The sequence below is a fragment of the Plectrocnemia conspersa genome, unplaced genomic scaffold (assembly GCF_051122295.1).
Source record: "Plectrocnemia conspersa isolate PC_06_02 unplaced genomic scaffold, ASM5112229v1 ptg000009l, whole genome shotgun sequence".
NCBI classification, from domain to species: Eukaryota; Metazoa; Arthropoda; class Insecta; order Trichoptera; family Polycentropodidae; genus Plectrocnemia; species Plectrocnemia conspersa.
Window position 1 is genome coordinate 26,690,231 of NW_028277173.1, and position 14,147 is coordinate 26,704,377.

The 14,147-nt window shown below is 30.1% G+C and overlaps 2 protein-coding genes across 2 annotated transcripts; one reads left to right on the top strand and one right to left on the bottom strand.

Moving 5' to 3' along the window:
- Nucleotides 1-466: 466 nt before the first annotated feature.
- Nucleotides 467-2,695, top strand: LOC148232471 (uncharacterized). Its single transcript, XM_088191338.1, has 5 exons — nucleotides 467-625; nucleotides 993-1,057; nucleotides 1,124-1,199; nucleotides 1,269-1,345; nucleotides 1,423-2,695. Exons 1-5 carry the CDS (start codon nucleotides 598-600, stop codon nucleotides 1,825-1,827), a joined length of 651 nt encoding a protein of 216 aa, XP_088047464.1. The 5' UTR covers nucleotides 467-597; the 3' UTR covers nucleotides 1,828-2,695.
- On the bottom strand, nucleotides 2,687-7,064 carry Mybbp1A (MYB binding protein 1a). Its single transcript, XM_088191333.1, has 6 exons — nucleotides 6,868-7,064; nucleotides 6,544-6,729; nucleotides 6,295-6,477; nucleotides 6,012-6,224; nucleotides 5,157-5,943; nucleotides 2,687-5,020 (listed from the first exon to the last, which is right to left on the bottom strand). The coding sequence occupies exons 1-6, from the start codon at nucleotides 7,006-7,008 to the stop codon at nucleotides 2,733-2,735; spliced, it is 3,798 nt and encodes a 1,265-aa protein (XP_088047459.1). The 5' UTR covers nucleotides 7,009-7,064; the 3' UTR covers nucleotides 2,687-2,732.
- Nucleotides 7,065-14,147: the final 7,083 nt, after the last annotated feature.

Consider the following 14,147-nt stretch of genomic DNA (forward strand, 5'->3'; position numbering starts at 1 on the left):
CATAGAAATGACACATTTAAGTTGTTTATTTTACACAAAGAATTCCAAGAGCCCCGCAAAATTCACGATGGAGTTTTGGTAAAGCGCAAGACCGGCTCTGTCTATAGTCTATTTATTTTCAAGAGTCAGTGCGCAAGAATATTGTTTAACGCGTAATCAAAATGTGCTCTTAAATTTCTGCCTTGTGCTTGGTCGTTCTCAATGAAACGATTGATCTTACGGCGAACGACCAATCACAGGGCAGAAATTTAAAAGCATGTTATGATTACGCGTTAAACAAATTTCTTGCGCATTGACTCTTGAAAATAAATAGACTATAGGTATATGTATTTTACAAAAACACACACAGTCTGAGACGGCAAAAATGATTTTACCTATTAATTCCCAAAGTTCCCAAAATTCCGGGTTTTGTCGTCCAGTTCAAATTTCCTAATGTAGCCTATTACTACTAGTTACGGCACTGCGCTTGAACTGCTGACTTAGTTGTATTGTATTATATTTTGATTTGGTGCTGCTCAAAATTATTCCATATTTGGACCAAATATCAAATCTGCTCATTGGCCAAGGTTTGATGTCGATCTACACTGGGTTGTCAAAATGGCGTTGCCGCAATTTTTCAAAACCGGTATTTTTTTAAATCTCTCTCATGCTTTTTATATACAATACATAAATTCATATATATACATATATATATATATATATATATATATATATATATATATATATATATATATATATATATATATATATATATATATATATATATATATATATATATATATATATATATATATATATATATATATATATATATATATATATATTAAGTTACAAAGTCATATTGTAATATATCTACGAGTGTACAAAGGGTCACAGATTAATTATATATGTCTTAAAAATTAACAAAAACAAAACTGAGAAGGATATTTAAAACATGTCATATTTTCATTAGTTGTTAGATATTCCTTAAATATATTAAATCATCTTTGCAGAACTTGATATTGAATATGACAAAGAAACATTTGAATCTGTCGACAAAATTGAAAGTAAGGTTGAGGTAAATCAAATGTAATATGTAACTCCATACTATGTGCAATATAATCGTAAATACTGTTTTTTGTAGTTTCTTATAAAACGCGAATGTGATGACAGCGGTGAAGATGCATGCATAGACAATGTAGAGGACATGTTCGAAATAGGTTAAATATTTTTATATATAGAAAACTATTACATTTTAATATAGTATTTTAATTATTATATGATTTCAGAAATGCACGATGTTAAACATAATATACATAAAATTGATATGATTGGTGTTGGTATATCTCACCAAGTGGAAACTCAAGTAATAGTTAAATTAATTTTGATTTCAATATATTTGGATATTATCAGCTTAACTAAGAAATACTTTTTTTATTTTAGATACAAGAAAGAGAAAAGCATGTAAGTATTCAACAAGGAGCCGTTGATAATGGTTATCTTTTAAATCATATCAAGATTCTTAGCGATGCTCTTAAATTTGAATGTATAAAATGTGGTAAAACATTGAAAACTAATCAACGTCTTAAATCACATATGCAAACTCATAGTAATAATCGTAACTTTAAATGTGGTAAAACATTGAAATCTAATATATTTCTTTTGCGTCATATGAAAACTCATAGCAATGCTCGTAGTACTGAATGTGAACAATGCGGTAAAATATTTAAAACTAAAAGAAATCTTTCAGATCATATGAAAACCCACAGAATAACTGACGTTCATAACGTTGAATGTGAAAAATGTGATAAAACAATTAAATCTATTTATCTTTCTCATAACTCATAACTTTCAGTGTAAAAGATGCGGAAAAGCACTCAAATTAAAAAATTCACTTTCAAAACATGTTGCGATTCATTCCCGTTCTAGTAACGTTGAATGTTTTCACTGTGGAAAATCATTGAAAACTATTGCCACGCTTTCAAATCATTTGAAAACTCATAGGGTCGCTTACAACTTTGAGTGTGAAATTTGTGGTAAAAAATTGAATACTAGAAAATATCTAATAAAATAAACGATCGTTGTTGACATCACGGTTTTTGAACATGTAAATGAATTTGAGAACTTGTTAATAGCATGAAATATTTTTTTATGTATTTAATTTGATTTTGTTGCATGAGTCGATGAATATGTGATACAGTAGAATTTTAAAAACAGTGTAGCAACCAAATCTTTTTTTAAAGCAATGTTTAAGTGGTTCCGAGAAGCGTCGTTATCTTATTGGGCGTATGGCGGCGATCGCCACAAAAGCAATTTTTCAAACGATGCTCCTGAACTCAATATTTTTACAATTCGCAAAACTAGAAAGATGTACACTTACGATATTAGATCCCTTTCTTCAGTGTGCAAGTCTATTGAAATTTTGTAAAAATATGATTTCGGCAAATCAAATGGATAAAAATGTAAATATTGCTGGAGAGAAAGGAAAGGAAGACAAAAAGAGGTTAATCTCTGTAGCTAATTACCATATGTATTATCTTATTATATTATTGGTGTAATTGTATATATCTCAGGATTTATAAAACTCACATTGTTCAAAATGAATGTGATTATTTTATGAATGTACCTTTACCTCACTTGCCATAACTTTGGCCCGTTAAACGTTGCTGTTATACAATCAATAGAAGTTATGAATAAATACACATAATTAAATAATTGTAAAAGTTTTATTGTAAAATATTATACAATGACATTTAAGGAATTATTTTAATCTTTTTCGGTTTCTCTACTTCTAGAGCAGTATCCGCTTTCTTTTTCTTCCTGTCTTTTTTCACGTCATCAATCTCTGGTTCTTCAGATATTTGATTAATGTCCATGTTTGAATCTTGAAGTAAAGTTGCAAAAGAAATGTGCTGCAAACCATCCGACGAAGCCAACAATCTGAGTCGTTTCGATTCCTTTTTAGAAACATCCTTATTTTTTTTATATTTTAATTTATTATTTACTGTGCTTTCATTTTCTTCACTATTACCATTCAGTAACTTTTGTTTCTTTTTACTGACTTTAACTTTAACTTCAACGGCTTCTTTTTCTACATTCTCATCATCCGCGTTACTCTCGTGCCCCGAATCGATCGACTCTCTTTCTTTAGTCTTAACATTTTCTATAACACAATTCTTAAGCTTTTCTAAACCGAACAGATTACAGAATTTAAAGTACTCTTGAGTATTTCTTAATTTAATGCTCTTTCTATGACTTTGAATCGAATCTGCAATCTCTTTCCAGTCTATTTTACCAACGTACTGTTTGGCGGAATTGTGATAATTCTTGATCATATTTAATGTCTTCAGTAAAATAGTGAAGAATCGTTCCGTTAGAGATATTGAATTTTCTTTTAACGGCTCGTTGAAAACTGTGATGATTTTATCAGATAATTGTTTTTCTATCAACTGCAAGTTATTCGCGATATCTGATACTGTATCATTGTTCATATTTCTTCGTATACTCGTATAGAACAAATTGATCATTTCGAGACCTTCGTTCCGTCTGAATTGTCGCACGTTATTATCGAACGTTTTCTCGATTATAGTGTTCAATAAAGTCCAATTACCGTCCCATTTGATTTGTAGCACGTCATGGAAAAATATTACCGGTAAAAGACAGTCTCGTTTAGTGAAAAACGCTTCTAAAGAATCGTTATAAATATTTGCAATCGGCAGAGGTACACTCGATTTCCTTTTCTTTTTACTCGAAGTTTCAGCGATTTGTAACTTTTGAGAACATCGGACTATGAAAGTGCCGCACTTTGAAATTACATCTCCAAGAGCTTGATACATAAATTGTGTTCTAGCGCCTCTACTAATAATAGACGTTAGATAATCTGACAATACTTCCGGAGTGACGTCATCTATTGAAGTGAAGATTTTAACTCCAGTGAGACATTTAAGGGATTTTCTCACCCTATCTTCAAGTGGTTTTTGAACCGAGTCTTTGATGGCAAATTCTAAGCACGTAAACAACGGCGAAAGCATTCCTAAACATATATCCATTGTCGGTACTTTCTCCAAATAAATATTTACTAAATCCAAAACTCTTATTCTGAACTCCATTAAAGTCTTTGTGTTTTTCTTTTCTTTTTTAGACATCTCACCTTTGGATTGCTTCAATAATCTGAAGGCGCCCGATAACGCGTTGTCAATCTTATGACCCTCTTCTTCGTCTATGTTATCAATATCGACACTTTCGGTGTCAGTTTCGGCTCCGGCGTTACCTAAAGCTTTTTGTACGGCCATTCTTAACTGGTCGTTGACAGTTGTGATATCGTCTTCTTCTTCTTCGTTGTTGTCTTCGCTCTCAGAGCTTTCGCTAGATTCGCTTTTGTCTTCGCCTTCGTTCTCGTCTTGTGATATGTCACTCTCACGATCGTCTTCTTCGTTCATTGCATTATCTTTGTAAGACAAAATATTAGTATCGTCGTCCGGATCCAGCACCGATAAGATTTGACCGATGGCCGAAGGAGTCAGGTAGTCGCATAATAAGCGGAAAACACACTGAACCACGTTCCTCAATAGATACGAATCTCGAGACAAGAAGCTCAAAAATATATCAATTAATACTTCAGTCCATTCCGGTTCGTCTTCGACGACGTCTCCATTATCGATCGATTTTTTCGCTTTGCTTTTTTTAGGCTTTTTATAATGCTCGTAACAGCTGTTTATTTCTTGTAGTGAACTTTTAACAGTGTCTACGTTCATAACGTCGGAAAATAGAAACAGTCCGCAATGCAGAGCCAAAATCTGAAACACCATTATAGCTTTCGAGGTTTCACTTTCTTCGCTACTCTCTAAAGTGCTCGTTAGGCTTTTCATTGAATTCCAGCACTCGACAACTGTCGGATTAAACGTTTTATTGTTATTCAAGTTTTCAGGCTTAGATACGAAAGTGTCTATATATTCAACTAGAGAGCTGAGTATTTTCAAGAGCGTTTCTAATTTTGGTAGCTTGAATGATAAACATCGATAGAAGCACTTCTTTACGGCAACTGTAAAAGATATTAAAGAAACATAAATACATAATTGTATGGTACAAGGATCTGTTTTATGTCTGTTGCTATTTATTATATTCATTAAAAAAAAAAGCATTTTTAAGTAAAATTAATAAATTATTTCAAAACAAACCTGCTAATTCACCGCTAACGTAAGCGTCGTTGCCACCAGTCGTCTTAAATAAACTGATCATGACCAAAAACTGCATATTTTTGATCCTCCACTTCATCTCACCGGAAGTCGTCTTATGATTGATCAAATACGTGAGCATTTCAGCAGCTCTCAATCTTTCTGAATTCGTCCAAAACCTCTCCGACCCATTAGGATGAGTCTTTTTACTCTCGTTCGACACAACCTTCTTCAAAACTTCAGCAAAACTGTGAACGCATTCTGTATCCAATTCTTCGATGAGCAATTTGATAATCTTGGAATTGGTTATATCACAGAACATGATATCACCGGGAGTAAACAATAGTTTATTCAGTACTTCCAATCTGATTTTCGGCGTAACTGACCCTTTCTTTAAAGCAATCAGTAGAATTTCAAATACTTCTTTAGATTTGACCATGATTTGTCTTCCTTTGCTTTCATAAGGAGTTTGTCTCATATTGCCTTTGGATTTAAAGTTTTTAGAGGAACTCTTTCCGCTTTGATTCGTCTGGAAGCCTTTGAACCACTCCAGGATGCAAGGGATAAACTTATCGCCCAACAACGGAGGAATCTCTTGCGGTTTTGAATCGATGTTTTGCAATATTTCTGCGAAAACAGTCAAAACGATGAGTACTCTGTTTTCATTGTTGACATTGAGCTTCTTTTCTAATCCGTCACACCAACAAGATACCATGTTATCAGATTTGACTACTTCTCTTCCGAAAGCTTCATAAATGGGATGATTTATATACGAAAACTCAGGTACGTTCTAAAATAATAACACAAATATTAACACAAAAATATTACATTAGTTATAAAGTATCATTTAATAAATACCATCAATTTTTCAGATATTTGAGGAACAGCTTCATCGGAAAATAATGATTTAAACCCGACTGTCTTTTTAAGAAACTTTTTAATAAGAGCAGGGCAATGTTCGTTAAGAATCAAAAGACAATAGATAGAATCTAAATTATGATCGACGATCGGCTTAGACAATTTACTTTCCAAATAAGGCCAAAGATGAGCTTTAATCACTTCTTCAGAGTGCTAAAAAAATATATGAATTAACAATAAGTTATTCTATATAAATTGTTAATTACAAATAATAAATACGAACAGTTTTAATAAAATCAACTACGAAGTAATAAGCAGCTATTCCTAAATAAGCTTTTTTATCACTAGCATTAAACATTGTGTTTATAAGTTGAGCTTTTTCTTCTTCCGTGCTACGGATGTAGCATTCCGATCGTAAAATAGCTCCACTAACCAACACATGACCGGTGCAAACTTCACCCATTTCCTGTAATAAGCAATTAATTAACGAATCATCAGTAATGCAACATTAAAAAATCAAATCTATACTTACACTTTTAGATTGTCCGCTTATTTGCAATTCTTTATTTAGAACGTCGAATATTTCTTTGAAAGTAATTTGCTCATTCGCTTTAAGCAAGACGACCAAAGCCGAAAAGAAACCTTCTCTAGCATTTTGCCTATTCGAAGCAGTACCTTTTACTAGTCGATTGATTACATATTTGAGTTCATTTTGACCCTAAATTAAAAATAGACAATGTTAAAACAGCATTATTTCTTTATATCTACAATAGTAAAATTTGTGAATTTGAATAACGCTTTGATTATTATTTACGGCCACGTGACAATGTTTGAAATGTCACATGGCGAAACTAACCTCTGTGGTATTCTGCGACGTCGCGAGTTCGGAGAGCAATTTGGCGGCGGCCGGTGCAGCATTTCGGCCTTCGCTTAAGCAAGAGAGGGCCGCCAAAAGAGGAACTCGCGTCCCGCGCTCTTTTTTGTCATCTTGTTCCATCGCGTGCGGTGAGGAATGTCAAAACGACTCTTGTTTTTAACTTTTGGCCATAACATGATATACATGTACCAAGAAATCCATTTTTTGATCGATCAAGGGTAATATCGAACAACGTTTGTTGCCTTTTAAATAATAAATTATATTTAAAAGGCAACAATTTAAATCATTATAATTAAAATCAACTTTGGGTCAGAATAAAAATCATATTACAGTTAGAATTTTAATACCAGTCTGGTCATAATTATATTTTTCCGTACTTAATTATCTCTGTTTTTAGTATTAAATTTGTGTACATCTTTATTTCTCATTAAAATACTCAGATAAAATGTTATTATCTAATTTATATATAAATACGAAAACATAATTATGCAATATTTTTTGAATATTTAACAATTCCAATCATTCAATCATACTTCTACAACTAGTAAATCTATTTTTATTAAAACTACTCTCATAGCTATATTTTTTATTTTTTGCATCATCGTTTTAACTAATTTATTAAGCATATATAATATCGTTCCACAATAATTTAAGTGTGCCAATATAAAACCATTTTTGATTATTTTTTGTAAGAAAATCTTCTCCTCCCATGAGCCACATTTCTACCTCTCTAGGTATGTTAATAAGTAAAATTGGCGCATTTAGGGCGATGAATATTAAATTCCAAAAAATAATTGGTTGGTGCCGTTGTGGTCAGGTGGCGTCTTTGAGCCTATCTTTTTTGAAAAAGATGAAAGTCGGACTATAACAGTCAATAATGAACGCTATAGATGCATGATAACCGATTATTTTTGACACAAATTCGAAGATACTGATGTAGAATATACGTAGTTAATAGTTCCAACAACATTGTAACACATCGGGTTTCAACAACATTACAACTCATCGAAAATTACATTGAAAGGATCGGCTGCTGTAAAAGGTCCAGAAAGTTAATGAAATATATCAAATGTCGAATAAATAAAAAAATCCGAATACATCCCTAAATTTGTGTTTTTCACCTTTTTATTTATACATGAAATATTTTTTATCAACTATTTCTATAATATAGTTATCTATAACTATGTTTATATTATTATCTAACATATATTTATAATTAATAAGTATACATTTAATTTTTTTCTCATTTAGTTTAAATACATTGTTATTTCATCATCTTTCGGACATCAATAATTAATTCATTATTTAAGTAATTTATAACTTTTTTATCATTATCACATATGCAATAAATTAAAGTGTCGTTTGCAAACATACGTATTTTACAATTTTTTATATTATTAATTATATCATTAAAATTATAGCTCTGAGCATAACCGTATTAAAATTCCAACCTGAAAAATACGAACCAATTTAAAATAAATCGTTCTAAATTAAATGTTTTTAAGAGCAAAAAGTTGTCTTTACGAGTCCAAGCAAATCTAATACGCAATTTTTTTTTTGATCTTGTATTTCTGTATGAAATTATATTTTAACTAGTATAAATATTATTTCACAAACAGTTTTAGTAAAATCATATCCGGATACATAATTTCACAGAAATGTCAATAAAATATAGATTCACTTGTAATACACATTTCCTGTAACATATACATATATCAATATTTTATGAACTATGGGTCGTCCATACTTGCTCAGACGATTTTAGTCATTTTATTTAAAACTTTTTACAAGAAAAATGAATTATGATAAGTTTGCCATAAAGGAAATAGTAAATTGTGTATATTAAAACATGTTGAAGAGACGAGAAGAGAATTGTGTCAAATGCTTTATGGTTTATCCGCAATTCGATGTTAGAAAGTGACTTGAAAATACCCTTATCGTACACCGGAAGATAATTTGATCTCATGAAAGTAAAAAAAATAAACTTATTTTTTTACTTTCTTTATTAATAATGTAATAAGTAACACATACAGACCAGATTAGTATGTTCATAAATGTCGAGAAGTAATAAAATAAGAATGTACTCAAACCACAACTTACGTCAACCTGAATTTTATATGTATGATTTATGTATGATTTTACCTTAATATAAATATGTTGAATTTATGCATTCTGTTTAAATTTTTGTGATTCTAAAACCTTTTTAAAGTTTAACAGTTTTATGAAAAATATTTTTACGTTTTTTATTAATTATATATTGTTCATTAATTACAAGTAATGCATATCTAAGTATTGAATTTATCTTCAATCTATAATTTATAATACTTACGTAAAAATCTACATGCATTAATCACATGGTTTTTGTAATGTTGTTGTAAATCCCTATTTAAGGTATTGGAGTAACAGGAAAATTATATCTAATCAGCCATAATAGCGGTTGGGTAATTATTTTTATAACACACTTAAAAGTAAATTTTTACTATTTAGCTGGTATATAAAAGTAAATAAATCAACATTGAAATTTAGCAATAGAATGCAATTTTATTTAAATTTAACTCATAATACCCTTTTCTTGACATCTTCATGCTAATTTACATATAAATTAACAAAATATTTAATATCACGTTTATATAATACACCACAGAGTATCCAATCCATTGTTTTTCGTGATATTCAAGTCCATTCTTGCCTAAACATATTTTTATTGTTGATACAGTTTCATAATACTTTCCTCTCGCTTTTTTTTTTATCTAAATGAGGCAATTTATGTGTTCTGGTGATTAGGATATTTATAACTAGATTAATGTGAGCTAAATGACCGCGTCGGAAATAACCGCATATTTCCGCAAAATGTGCGAAAAACCAACAATGAAACGTATTCAATAAGTGTCTATTAAAAGAACATATATTACGTCTTAAACTATGAGCCACAAAAAGGAATTAGTTTGCTTTTGCTTTCAACTGATTTTCAAAAATATTTAACATTTATAGCAGCGCTGTCCAGCTGGTAGTTAACGAACTTATTTTTGCGGTCCGCGAACCAGTTCATGTTTTGATAATATTTTTTTTTTAAATGAGCTATAAAAAGGTGTTTGTTTACCCAGGCATGGAATATTAATTCTCATCCGTAAACAAAAATATCTAAGGTGACCTTTTGCTATAATTGGCTATCTACACCAAAATCCTTAGTAAAGAAAGACATGTCTAGAATATATCAGCCGAGATAGTAGGAATATACCGCCGGCATCGACGACCTTGAAAATTAAATTGTGTGATATTTCTTTACATTGAAAAGCAATAGGTTATAGGAAGCCCACTTGCATAAAGATCCTCCTGTAGGTCGAGGAAATCGTTTCCACTGCGACGGCACGATTTTATTGCTTTTGACGTGGATTCTAAACAGCAATGCCTCCTTGAATTTGACCAGAAAAATTCATGTCATTTAATGAAATATTTTGAATCTAAATATAATGGAACTATTAAAAAATCGAGCAACTTCCCCCCTCCCATGGAAAAAGCTGAAATGACGTCCCTGTAGATAAAAGAGTTTTAATACGCCATATTGTGGCATAGCTATTCTCACTAAAAATATTATTTATTTTTAATAAGCATTTGCAGCAAATAGGGAGTAAAATGTTACGGGCCGATTTTAATTGAATGCTTAGATTTATATTAATCTCTAATCCGCCCGCGTGTGCTATTAGATCTTACGTTGTTGAACTAACTTATCATCTAATTTATAGGAAAATGTTATGTTAAAATGGTTTGCTTATACTTTTAGACATTTTCCTGTTTTCATATATTAATTAAATTACTAAGTAATTCCAGATTACCACAAAAAATATTTTTAAAAACATTTTAAAGTAATATCGATGAACCTAAATAATAAATAGTATGTATCATAAAATTAATCATATCATCCTGTTTTTCGCAGTAATTAATTATTAGCTTTGGCAAATGGTAATGTGTTGTTCTTTATAGAATATTTGAAATCTAATGATTACAAATATTTATCTATGTACATTATAAACGTGTAAGTAACACAGTAAACATTATATAAATGTTTTTTTATGCGTGTAAAAAGGATTACTAAGGACACCAAATACGCTTTATGACATTTAAATTTAACAAGATAATAACTATATTTATTAACCGAAATACGCACCATTTTTAGTTTTTTTTTTTAATTACCCAGTAAGTTTTTCTTTAATATTTCTTGAATATCCAATTATTCCAATCTATCAATCATACTTCTACAACTAGTAAATCAAATTTTATTCAGGACTACTCATTGCCCAATTTTGTAAGTTTTGCAACATCGACTAATCTAATTTATTAAGCATATATAATATTGTTGCGCAATAATTTAAGTGGGGCAATATTGTAGATTTTTTGTTGTTGTATTTATATTTAACATATTTCTCATCCTAGATAATATACGTCTTTTTCAAAAAAATCTTAAAATGCAACTATTTGTATGCTTGAGCAACACAAGTGACTAGTGCCGCTCCAAAATCTATGGTCTTGCTGCGCCTTTATTTTGTTTCGAAATTCGAGACAATGGGACGCTGATTCTCAACAAAAAAGTGCCTTACGCTTTCGAAAAACATTCGTGAATTGAATGTTTATCGGCCGTATCTACTATGATCGTAATTCGCAGAATTCGTTTGTTGAACGAAACAAAATGTTGGTTAGGCCCACCCTTTATTAACGTTAAACGCTTATCCTAAAAACGGGCGTGCGTCGTAAATTTGTGTGAAGTTTGTTTTACGTTTTGCATTTATTGTTTAAAACGCATTATATTTCAATCAGTTCAATAATTCTATTGATATTAATTAATTTTCATATACATTATACATCGCATGTAAATAAATAATGGTATGTAAATGTATGTATTACTATATATGAAAATGTTGAAATCGTGTAATTTTACTAGCACCTACCAGATACATTATATTTTCACTGATAAATATATATATACATACATCTATCGGTGAAAATATATTCCGATGTGATTTCACAGAAATGACATATTTAAAAAAATGTTTTCGGGTAGGTTCGAAACTGTTTTTTTCTTAGATTTTATTTGAGGGAGCGATCAATACCTGAGAATTTCTGGTTTAGAATCAAGGACGTCATTTTAGTATATTCTAAGGTGGGGGCAAAAGTTGGCCAGTCAATTAACGTTTTTTTTTTAATTTCCATTTAATTAAGATTTGTAGTATTTCATTAAATGACATGCATTTTCTGGTTAAATTCAGGGGGCAGGAAAATGCCCCTTCCCCATCCCCCCTAATTGACTTTCCTATAAGGCAGTTATATTTCGAAAAATGAATTCGAACTTCTAATAAAAGGTTACGTTAGAAAAAATATACCTCTATGTCAGTCATATGTTCAAATGTATATACAATAATTGTTTAATATTCAGATACTTGATATTCCTAATCTAAATTATATTAAGAGAATGAATATTATTATACGATTAAACGAACACTATTTGACACAAATATTAGATCTATACATATGCAATATTATAATGCACGATAACAAGCGATATTTATTATGCGTTTACAGTAACTTAGTCATCATCATCACCCACGAGTCACTGGGACAGGAAGTGGAGAGATAAGGAGTAAAGTTCTGTGTAATGCAGCCATTTTATCAACTTACCACATTCTTGACTATTATAGGATATAATTAAATGGCAAACTTTATTTTCCAATTAAAAGATTTTATTCAAATATAGCTTTGTAAAAAATTACAGGCACCAACTCTTAGAACAATTTTTTTAAAAGCAGAACTATCAAGAGTTTATAATAGATAAGTTATAAATTTAAAGAATCACCTATAACAACAATACAATACAATAGACTTATGAATGTTAATATTTTTTTTTTTAATTATATCACGTTACATTTTTTATAGGATCTAAATATGCCATTTTCGGCAAAATTATACTATAAAAACAAAAGTGTTGACATTTACTTCTATGGTTTTTATATATCTTTTCTTCAAAGAAGTACAGGTATCACAGCAGTAATCGCATAGGTGCAGATCATTTAAGTTACACAGTTCGCCTCTTATGATGTATTTCCCTAAAAAAATGAAAAGATAGTTATTTTTCTTAATTTTGGACAATTCTCAAGAGCTTATTATGAATTACGCCTATTTTATGAAATAAACATACAGGTCATGTCGGGGATAAGGTAATTTCTACTTTATAATATTAGAGCCAAAGCAATAATATCTTACCTTCTCCACTGCATATTTTTAGAAAATCTAAATATTTAATACTTGAATCAGGGGTCCTCAAACTTTTTGAGAATCGGGCCGGATCAAAACTCTAAATTCCATGGTGGCTACAAACACAGCAATAAAAAAATATTAGAATTGATTTTCATATTTTTTTATTGTCACATAAATATTGTATATAAAACAATAATGTGAAAAGTGTGCTTGTTTAACGGATTTTTTTTTTTAAATTAGTGTTTAAATTTGTTTTTCAAATTTCTAAAAATCTATAATAGATCGTAGTACAGATCGGTTTTTCGTGTTAGATTTTTTGATTTGGTAAATTTTATTCTAAAAAACGTCTGTTCACAAATATATGTACTACCAAACAAGTATATAATCTTTATTACATTGTTTTTTTCTTTTCCTCTACAATGTTAGATTAGATTTGATTTCAAGCTTCAACGTCGTTTATAATTGCAACAAATGGAATTTTAAAGACTTTTAAGTTGCCCTTAAAATCAAAATACTGTGCCAATTTCGAATTTTAATTGGTGAAATACCAGAATTGTCGTGGGATAGTGCACACCTGTTGAGATGTTTTGTGTCTGTTATTTTATATTGTTTTCGTGTTTTTATTATATGTGTACATGTGTGGGTGTGCGTATATATATATTTATATATGTATATATTTGTATGTATTTTAAAATTATAATATATTTTATACTTTTGGCAATCGTGACGCATTAGGTTAACCTGTCAGGTCATGATGGTCATAATTTTAATATATAAATAAAATAATTTCAACCTCCCAACGTATTTCCGATAGCCTAGTCAAGTGTGATATAAACAAAAAAAAAACATTATTAGTAGTAGTTGTAGGTATACAAATACATAATTCGGCAGAAGTATTAAAGTATATTTTTAAAGGTAAAATTATTTCTATAAATGGTCGATAAAACCTCAATCGCGTACTTGGTACATTGAAACTAAAATATAAACAATAACGATAAACTGGCGTGATAATG